Below are 10305 nucleotides of genomic sequence, written 5' to 3'. Positions count from 1 at the left end.
TGTACCCAGACACCATGGGTCCAGAGCCGTCTGTGGAGGCCAATGAGTGGTTTGAAGGCAAAGAGGGCCAACCTTATCATGATCTCTTGAAGGACGGTTTTGCGACAACCACCAAAACCAAAGAGTTCAAAGTTCACAAAAGTCTTCTGAAGACCACATCAGCAGCCATGGGGCATCAGCACGATAACAGTGGGGTAAGGACTGGCTGCATCTACCTACATGCTTTGATATATCTGTGAATAGATACTGTATTTTAGATAGGCTTCCTCTTTTGCACATTTTACCAGGAATCTCCCCTCTCTTTTTCTCTCTCTCTCTCTCTCTCTTTTTCTCTCTCTTTTTTTGTTCTCTCTCTGTCTCTCTCTCTCTCTCTCTCTCTCAGGAGGTACATGCCTTGCAGAAGGAGGTGAAGACTCTGAAGGAACAGTAGAGGAGCTGACCAAGCGCGCGGGTTAGCGAAACTAGCGAACTGGAGAGCAAGAATTGAAACAGAGCCATTGTGTTCGAGAGGGAGCTGATGGAGAGAGAGAAGGAGGTGTAAAGAGGAGAAGAGAAAGAGGAGATGAAAGTAAAATAGTTATAAATAGTTGGGGATGTTTGAAGGAAAGATGGTTAAAGGGAGAGTTGGAGACAGGWRCCATCAATWTRAGCAGCCAAATATTTTTGYGTCTGMAAMCTTGAATTCGTTTTTTGGTGTCAGTTTTCACATTTATAGAGACTTGTTTTTAATATATGCTCTTACATAGTTGGAAATAAAAGTCCTTAATATTTTCCAAAATATTTAAACTTGTTTTGCTTTTGTTAACATTTCCAAACGCCATCCGAAGGATGGCACACCTGAAGGAGATGACAATCATTTGTATTGCAACAGAATAAAATAAAAACATGTATTTATTATTTGATACACAAAAGTAAAAGGCAAGCTGATTTACATAAGTAAAAAAGTTGTGATCTCATGGATGTAAATGATATATACAGTCATTTGACTATACATGTATTTTGAAATGCATGACCACTGAGTCCCTCACCTTGCTCTCTGTTGTTCATTCATGGCATTATAGAAGCATGTCACCCAGCACTAAAAAACTCAACGAGATAACACGTTTCAACAAGGGTGTCAAACTCATTCTGCCCCGGGGGCTGCATTTGGTCTTCAACGAGGTCCGGAGATCCACACTGAAAATTGGTTATATTTCCTCGCTGTCACAATTTGTAAAATAATTTCCTCTATCCATCGTTTTTGGAATTTCTGCAGCTCCTTGACTGTCTAACCTTCARGTAGGTGATTATTAGCGAGCTGGACACAGTTAAGAAACTGTATGGATGTAGGTACATCATCATCTCTACACAGTTTRGATTTGTAGTATATTATAGTATATTGAGTTAGTCCCCCCCCCCAAAAAATAAACATATATTTGTATTTTAAATTGAACCACCATATTGGACCCTTGGATTAACTACAACTAAACCAGTCTTACTATTTTGAAATATTCAATATTTACAACCATTATTTCCACTAATAATGTCCCTTCTTTATCCTCAAGATTAAACCCCTCCCCTTTCTTGTTTCCATTCTGTCTGACCCATTTCCTTTCCATCAAACTATCTCTCTACACACATACAAACATACAGAGGTGTAGTACATTAAACTATCTCTCTACACACATACAAACATACAGAGCGTGTAGTAAATGCACTAGACGTAGTTCTTGTTGGCGGCGGGGGCTGAAGCGCTGTTGCCGTAGTACTTGGCGGTTCCTCCCGAGCTGCCAGATTTGGCTCTGCTGAAGCACATSAGCAGGCCTCCAGCCAGAATCAGCAGCACCCCAGCAGCCCAGCCAATAAAGATACAGGTTCCCAGCTCCATCTTCTGGGCCACAAGGGGGTTGTAGAAGTTTCTGATGGTGTTGTGGGCGGACCAGCTGACAGGGATGATGAGGAGGAGGCCAGACACCAACAGGGCGATCCCGGCCACAAGGCTGATCTTGGGCTTGATGTCCTCATTCTCCACGCAGGTGGTGAAGTCGGCACCGGCGAACAAGATGAGGATGGCCAGGGAGGTGACCATGCAGCTGATGATGGTCATGGCGCGGGACGCCTGCAGGTCAGATGGCAGGACCAGCAGGGACTCATAGCTCTTACACTGCTGCTGGCCCGTACTCTGCACCACACAGGTCATCCACAGGCCCTCTTCAGTTTCCTACACACAGAGACAAATAGTTACAGTAATACACACYCCATTCATTCATTACAGCTTATTTGACTTCAGCACATTGCATTCATTCTACGTTTTCCGAGTTATTAGAGTCATTTGAGTCAATATAATTATGGAAAGTATTTAGGGGTTTAAAATGTAAACCACATAGGGCTAATAAAACACTTGATCTGCTCAGTACCTGTGCCGTTACGATGTTCTGTCCTGTAAATGATAACACTTTCCACCTTGGGATGGCACAGCACACAATGCCCCCGATCAGGCCCAGGACCCCAAGGGCCACACATACAATCTGTACCCCAGCAGATCCCATCCTGGAAGAGAGGGGGGGGGGGGATACAAAACAGTTCACATTCTGGTATTAAAGGAAGTGTGGTTGCTTTAAATGTAGATATAGAATTACATGGTCATTTCTGTGATCATCACACAGGAGAGTACCCAACAAACACCTACACACACATACTTACACACACACTGACTCATTCCCTATGACAGGCCTGTACAAGTCAGGATTGTGTAGCTCAGAGGTGCATTTAAAAACAAAGTCTCAGAAAGCACAGCCCTGGGACAGAGTCATGTTGTGACAGGCCCGGTCTACCTCAGCCTGCTGCTGCTACAGCTCAGTGGCATGCTGCCACTCCTAGTCTCACTGAGACTTCAACATCTCCTCACCTGGATCCACTCAATCTCACCTAGCCCTGTGAAAAAGTCCAGCAAATGTCATCCCTTTAGCTGAGTACAACTTGACTAAATCAAGCCAAAAGAGCTTTTCTTCCACCCCAACAGTAAGTAGCCTTGCAAAATGTCACACCTTGATTTTCTCCACTGGATCATATTATTTATTCCARCTAAGCAAWTTTTMWWTTTATTTAACTAGGCAAGTRAGTTTAGAACAAARGCRTTTGTCACAATGACGGCCTAGGAACAACTGCCTTGTTCAGGGGCAAAACGACAGATTTTGACCTTGTCAGCTCGGCGGTTCGATCTAGAAACCTTTCGGTTACTGGCCCAACACTCTAACCACTAGGTTACCTGCCGCCCCATGATGGTATGCTACTCTCATTGAATTAAGAAAACATGCAATAGTGCTTACTTGGACCCTTCTCCTTATATTCAACTGGACAAGACCTGGCAGACTAGTAAAACAAAGACATAAAAGTGTCTTCTCTTCTCTAAAGGACCCATAGAGGTGAGGGTAAGAGGAAGAGGAGGAGGTCGAGAGGATGGGGGTGAGTGGTAAGAACAAAATTACTAATAGTAATTGTTGCTACTTAGAGATCCTGGTGAATCACTGAATCCTGAGCATAACATGAAGGCGTTATGTTTGGTTCGTCAATGGAATAGAGTATGAATACATTTGTTATACCATATTGAAAAAAAGTTGCGTATTTTGGATTAACCATAGATTGTTTCGCAATAGATTCATGTCAAAAGTAAAAGTTTGGGTGGAAATGTTCCTCAGAACTTATTATATTTTAATCGATAGAGAGCAACAAAAAAAAGTGTATTTGTTTGTACTTTGCATATGGCCTGAATCCTACATACCTTAGTCTGTTTGAATTAAGTGACATTCATGAAAGTATAAGGATGTTACATGCATGTGTATGCTCCCTAAACATACCATCAATGTTCATTTATTTAAACTTGATTGGATAGGTTACTCCGGTAAGAGTTATAACAAATTAAAATGCAGTTATAATGCACTATGGAGCTGGTATGTTTCATATTTGAAATAGCACAAAATCAGAAAAGTTTAACAAATACCTTATGATGTGTCCTCTTGTCTTGATTGGAAATTTGAAAAGTAAAGTTCTTTGTCAAGGGTTTTCCTTCTCTTTAAAAAGGAAATTCTACTCTGTTAATTCAGGTGTTGATCTGTGTAAAGCGGTGGTCTGTTATGTAGCTGGTGTGATGTAAAGGGTTTTGTAGTGGACTGTGAGGTGTAGGGTGGGGCCGGGAAGAACAGGAGAGAGAGGGAGGTGGGATGTACCTCACAACCAGACTGGACTTGTCTCATGCCTCTCTTTCCCAGCTTTCATTTGTGTTTCCAGTGTTGATATTCCAGGTTTAGTCACAACTTTTTAGCAGTGTTGGGAAAGCTACTGTCACGCCCTGACCATAGTTTGTTTTGTATGTTTCTTTGTTTTGTTTGGTCAGGGTGTGATATGAGTGGGCATTCTATGTTGTTTGTCTAGTTTGTCTATTTCTATGTGTTTGGCCTGATATGGTTCTCAATCAGAGGCAGGTGTTTTCGTTGTCTCTGATTGGGAGCCATATTTAGGTAGCCTGTTTTGTATTGTGGGTTATTGTTCCTGTTCCTGTGTTTTGTGTTCACTATACGGGACTGTTACGTTTTCGTTCGTTTGTCCGTTTATTGTTTTGTTCTTTGTTTTCAAGTTTTCTAATTAAAATGGATAATCATCACGCTGCATTTTGGTCCTCCGATCCTTCTTACTACTCCTCCTCAGATGAGGAGGACGACGAACGTGACAGCTACTCTGAAAATAGTTTACCAAGCTACCAATTACTTCACACTGGAAGAAGTTAAGCTACATTAAAGTTACCCTTAAGACAAATATTGTTTACTTAACTAAAGTTACTTTGATAAACGAGTTCACTACATCAAAACTACTTTGTGAAAATTACCATATGTAAATCTGAAATGTCATTGACTATAAAATTGCAACAGAACAGAACACTTTATGTTAACAGAATGTGTAACGCTACCATCATGCTCTCCAAAGCTAAAGAAGGTGGTAGTAATGGAGAGGACAGTGTTTTGCTATCGCAAGTGTGTGATCTTTTAAATCAACAAAAATATGTCTACAAGCAATTGTTACAGCAACAGGAAAATAGCTTCAAGAGCTTTGTCCAAATATTGGTGGACTCAGCTAACAAAAGAATGGACGATCTGACCAMAGAGGTCCAAGACCTTAAGAACAGTTTGCAGTTCTCCCAGGGAGAGGTGGATGCTCTGAAAGAGACTTGCAGCAAGTTGACAACAAACTCTAAGTCTATGCGAGATGACATCAGCACTGTCTGTGAATCATTATTACAAATGACTGGGAAAACAGACTAGAGGACCATCCAGGAGGAGTAACATTGTTGTAGATGGCATACCAGAGTCTCCACATCTGACCTGGATATAGTCTGAGGAGAAAGTAAGCCATTTTTTTACTGAAAAGCTGCAGATGGATCATAGGAAGATTGCGGTGGAGCGCGCCCATAGGTCTGGAAAACCTGTAACCAGCTCAGGTGACAGACCCAGGCCGATAGTGGTCAAGTTCCTAAGGTTCAAGGACAAGAWGYCTGTTRTGGAGAGAGACAAAAACTTGAGAGGAATCATCTTCCTCAACGAGGGACTTCTCTGAAGCTGTGTGCCAGAGGTAGAAAGAACTTATCCCAGCTATGAAAGCTGCCAGAGAGCYTGGGGACYTTGCTTATATRGCCTACMACAAGCTCATTGTCCACCCTCCCTCCCAAAAGCCTGGGAGGAGTGAGAGAGCCAAGCTTCTGGGTCAGTAGCTTCGGCCCAACATCACACACACACACAGCAACTGACACAAGTGCCTGATTGACTGACACTATTAGCTAAACAATGTTTTAATTGAATTTTTTCTTCTCCACATATCTATCTCCGATAAGCCACCAAGGAAAAGGCTAAGAACAGCCCATATTATTATACAGTGCCTTCAGAAAGTATTCACACCCATTGACCTTTTCCACATTTTGTTGTGAAATTATGTTTTTCTATTTTTTTTTTTTACAAATTAATTAAAAATGAAAATCTGAAATGTCTTGAGTCAATAAGTATTCAGACCCTTTGTTATGGCAACCCTAAATAAGTTCAGGAGTAAAAATTTGCTTAAGAAGTCACGTAATAAGTTGCATGGACTCACTCTGTGTGCAATAATAATGTTTAACATGATTTTTGGATGACTACCTCATCTCTGTACCCCACACAAAAAATTGTCTGTAACGTCCCTCAGTCTAGCAGTGAATTTCAAACACAGATTCAACCACAAAGACCAGGGAGGTTTTCCAATGCTTCTCAAAGAAGGGCACCTATTGGTATATGGGTAAAAAAAAAAAAAACAGACATTAAATATCCTTTTGAGCATGGTGAAGTTATTAAATAGGCTTTGGAAGGTGTATCAATATACCCAGTCACTACAAAAATACAGGCGTCCTTCCTCACTCAGTAGCCGGAGAGGAAGGAAACCTCTCAGGGATTTCACCATGAGGCCAATGGTGACTTTAAAACAGTTACAGAGTTTAATGGCAGTGATAAGAGAAAATTGAGGATGTATCAACCACATTGTAGTTACTCCAAAATACTAACCTAATTGACAGAGTGAAAAGAAGGAAGCCTGTACTGAATAAAAAATATTCCTAAACATGCATCCTGTTTGCAACAAGGCATTAAAGTAATACTGCAAAAAACATTGGCAAAGCATTAACTTTTTCCCTGAATACAAAGTGTTATGTTTGGAGCAAATCCAATATAACACATTACTGAGTACCACATATTTCTCTATTTTATTTTCAATAAATTTGCTCCATTTTCTAAAAACATGTTTTCACTTTGTCATTATGGAGTAGTGTGTGTAAAAGAAATCTCTTGAATCCATTTTAAATTCAGGCTCTAGCACAGCCAAACATGGAATAAGTCAAGGGGTATGAATACTTTCTGAAGGCACTGTATGTAGCCTTAGAAATAAGGTTAATGAAATGAGTAACTTGCTAACATCGGATAACATTCATATACTGGCCATCTCTGAAACTCACTTACAGTACATGATTTATTTGATGAAACAGCAGTAGCAATAAAAGGATGTAACATCTAAAGAAAGACGGGAATGCCTATAGGGGAGGTGTTGCTGTATATTTTCAGAACCATATTCCTGTCAAACTTAGAGAGTTTTGTCGAAGTGTTGTGGTTGCAAGTTCCCCTACCTCATCTAAACCCTTTTCTTGTGGGGTGCTACTTTTCGCCACAAAGTGCTAACAATCAGTATTTGGATCATATGTGTGCAATGCTCGATATTGTGTGTGATATTAACAGAGAGATCTTTTTTCTCTCAAAAGGAAGCTTCTACCTGTGACTAATGCCTGTAATACGACCCAGGTTATCACTCAACCAACTACAGTGCATACAAATAGTGTTGGATCTGTTACATCAACTTGTATTGATCATCTCTTCACTAATACTGCAGAGCTTTGCTCCAGAGCAATATCAGTTCCCATTGGCTGTAGTGACCATAACATTGACCACATTTATATGCGCACAGCATTCCGGATAGTAGCTCATATCRCGCTTAAGGTCTTTATAGGTATAAGCCATTTACATGCACCTCTGATATCCCTCTAATGAGTATCCCTGTATCCATGAAAAAAAATAATATTCCTCATCTAAGTTCATATGGGTTAAATGGAATTGTAACTGAAATATGGACACTGACTGTAGGCCTACAACCTCTCACATGTAGCATAATATAATATTAACTCCTGCAGAATTATGCATTTCTTGCAGTGAAATTATACAACAAATTCTAATTTTGTCTTGGGAACAGGAGTGGAGAAATATGATTTCTTTCTTTCAGGATCTCTTGAGAAAATGCAAATGCCCATGTAATGTGTTATCTTTCACACTGTTATGCAAGCACACCGTATTTCAACCACATAAAATATGCACCCAAGACGAACTGAAATCTTATCAGAAATGTGTTTTGTCGTTTTCTCAGCTTTTAATTTCCTTAAAACTGGTCAAACCTTTTGCACAGGACCAATCTTTCTATCGTTTTGGAGTTATTGCGTTTTGTCCCCGGTCCCTAAACAAAACAGACAACTTTACTGGTATTAACTACATTACTAATGCATTCATTCTATCGATGTAAGACATTATTCTGGTGAGCACTACTTTATTGAATCTTCTGGGGCAGCAAGTTATGACAGAAGAGAAGCTGCATGTATCAAACTATAGTTGATAAACAAATGGCCTACCAAATATGGCCAATGGCGATTTTAGCATGTAAATCTTGGTGAGGCAAAAACAAAAAAAAGTGGTATGTATGCCAGCAAAGCCACAACACTAAACAATACATTAATTGCACTATACCACTGCTACACCTGACTATCAGCGGAGCCTTGTCTGGCAGTGAAACAGTTCATTCAGCCTCATTTACTGTCTTTAAAAAAAACATAGCTGATATGGCTTTTATCTATAATTTCTCTTCATTATTTATCTTCATATGACAAAGATTGAAAAGGATTTGCCAGTAGATTGGTGACTTGATTCATGATGACTGCTAGATAAGATTTTGAATGTATGATGTTGACATGATCAGTCCAATCAAAGCTACTGTAGATATAACGTGATTTGACGTAATTTTATCTGTGGCCACTGACCTTGAGCCTTCTTGGATGGACACTTCTAATGTAACTCTATGGCAGCCCTCAAGGAGCTAGAATTTTAGAGCTCTGCCCTTAGCCTTGGCAGTGACGTCGTGTCCCCATGACTGACAGAACACTGAGCCAATCACGGCGCAACACTCCGTATTTTCTGCTGGCTTGCCCCACCACAACAGAAACCACTGAGCTAGGCTGAAACACCTGCATTTTGGAGCTTCCTTATTAAGAAAAACAAAAAAGAGACCTTGTTTGTATGCAGCTTTATTAACTCAATGATATCTATATATTTTTTTAATTGTTTGCAAACTGACACGTATTAATGTAACGGATGTGAAATGGCTAGCTAGTTAGCATACTGTTACATTAATGCCAAAATAACATACAAAACAGGCAAGCCTTTCTTTTTACTTATTTTTTGCAAACAATGTGGGGCTCAAAACTGCCTTGAATGACAGGTCGTCCCTGAATATGGCCTACCAAATGTCGGAAATTATAAGCAGAAACTTACAGTAACTTAATTATAGTAGGCTAAATTATTAGGGTGGATCAAATTGCACAGGTAGCCTACTTTTTGAAGTGATTTGTTTAACAATCAGATGAAAACATAATGCATCACACAACACATATGATATGCAAAACTGAACCTGCCCAAACTGCAAAAACAACAATAAACGGGATCAAATTTAACATGCCACAGTATCCCGTTTTAGATCAGCATATCCCAGGTATCTAGCCCGGGTTTCTTATAACCGGGAAACAAGCTTTTTCAGGTTATTGTTAACGGTATATGATGTTTAAAAACAAAATACTTGAGTATCCCAAATAATAACGGGATATTGGTGTGAATGTAAACGTGGTCCCTGTGACAATAATAAGGAAACCCAAAGTGACAAAGGTTGGGCCTAAAGTAATTTATAAGAGATCATACAAAAATAAATATCAGCAATCTTTTGTTGAAATATGTATGTTGGTCTGATGTGTATGAGGAAGTGAATCCAAATGCAGTATCTGTAAAGTTATTCATGTATGCCAATTGTTGACAACTAACTGGGAGAACTGTTAGAGCCCCCTGGATTGATGATTAATTGAAAAATTATATGGTTAAAGGAAATTGTGCAAAATAGGTGGCAAACAAGTCAGGCTGCTCAACTGATTGGTTGACACTGTAAATTGAAAAAGTTTGTGACTAAACTTAACAAAAAGAAGAAGAAATTATAATACCTAACCAATATAAATGACATAAAGCACAATGGAAAAAGACATTGGAGTACCTTAAATGATATCGTGGGCAGAAAACCCAATTCATCTCCATCGTTCATTGAAGTTGATCGGTAATTTATAACAAAACCTTTCGATATTGCCAATCATTTCAATGACTACTTCACTAGTAAAATGGTCAAACCTAGAAGTGAAATGTCAATCATATTTATGTATTAAAGATCTAATAATAAAAGAGAAGGATTGCTGTTTTGAATTTGGTCAAGTTAGTGTGGGAGAGGTGGAAAAACTGTTGTTTTCCATCAATAATGATCAGCCACCAGGTACCGACAACCTTGATGGGAAAATATTGAAAACGGTAGCAGACTGTATTGCCACGCCTATTTGCTATATATTTAACCAAAGCCTAAAGGACTGTGTGTGTCCACCGGTGTGGAAGGAAGCTAAAGTAATTTCACTGA

General features: G+C 39.6%; 2 protein-coding genes across 2 annotated transcripts in view; one reads left to right on the top strand and one right to left on the bottom strand.

The window, feature by feature from the left end:
• Positions 1 to 780, top strand: part of coro1a (coronin, actin binding protein, 1A) — a 9583-nt gene extending 8803 nt beyond the window's left edge. Inside the window, 2 exon segments of the mRNA XM_070449796.1 lie at positions 2 to 194; positions 383 to 780. Of these exon segments, the coding sequence (XP_070305897.1) occupies positions 2 to 194; positions 383 to 430 (241 nt within the window). The 3' untranslated portion in view covers positions 431 to 780.
• A 93-nt stretch (positions 781 to 873) lies between these two features.
• cldni (claudin i) lies at positions 874 to 4137 on the bottom strand. The gene is made up of 3 exons (XM_024011726.3): positions 3980 to 4137; positions 2397 to 2529; positions 874 to 2200 (listed from the first exon to the last, which is right to left on the bottom strand). Exons 2-3 carry the CDS (start codon positions 2526 to 2528, stop codon positions 1697 to 1699), a joined length of 636 nt encoding a protein of 211 aa, XP_023867494.1. The 5' UTR covers position 2529; positions 3980 to 4137; the 3' UTR covers positions 874 to 1696.
• Positions 4138 to 10305: the final 6168 nt, after the last annotated feature.

Source organism: Salvelinus sp. IW2-2015, linkage group LG20 (genome assembly GCF_002910315.2).
Source record: "Salvelinus sp. IW2-2015 linkage group LG20, ASM291031v2, whole genome shotgun sequence".
NCBI classification, from domain to species: Eukaryota; Metazoa; Chordata; class Actinopteri; order Salmoniformes; family Salmonidae; genus Salvelinus; species Salvelinus sp. IW2-2015.
The sequence above is the reverse complement of the archived record's forward strand: the minus strand, read 5'-3'. Positions and strand labels throughout refer to the sequence as shown.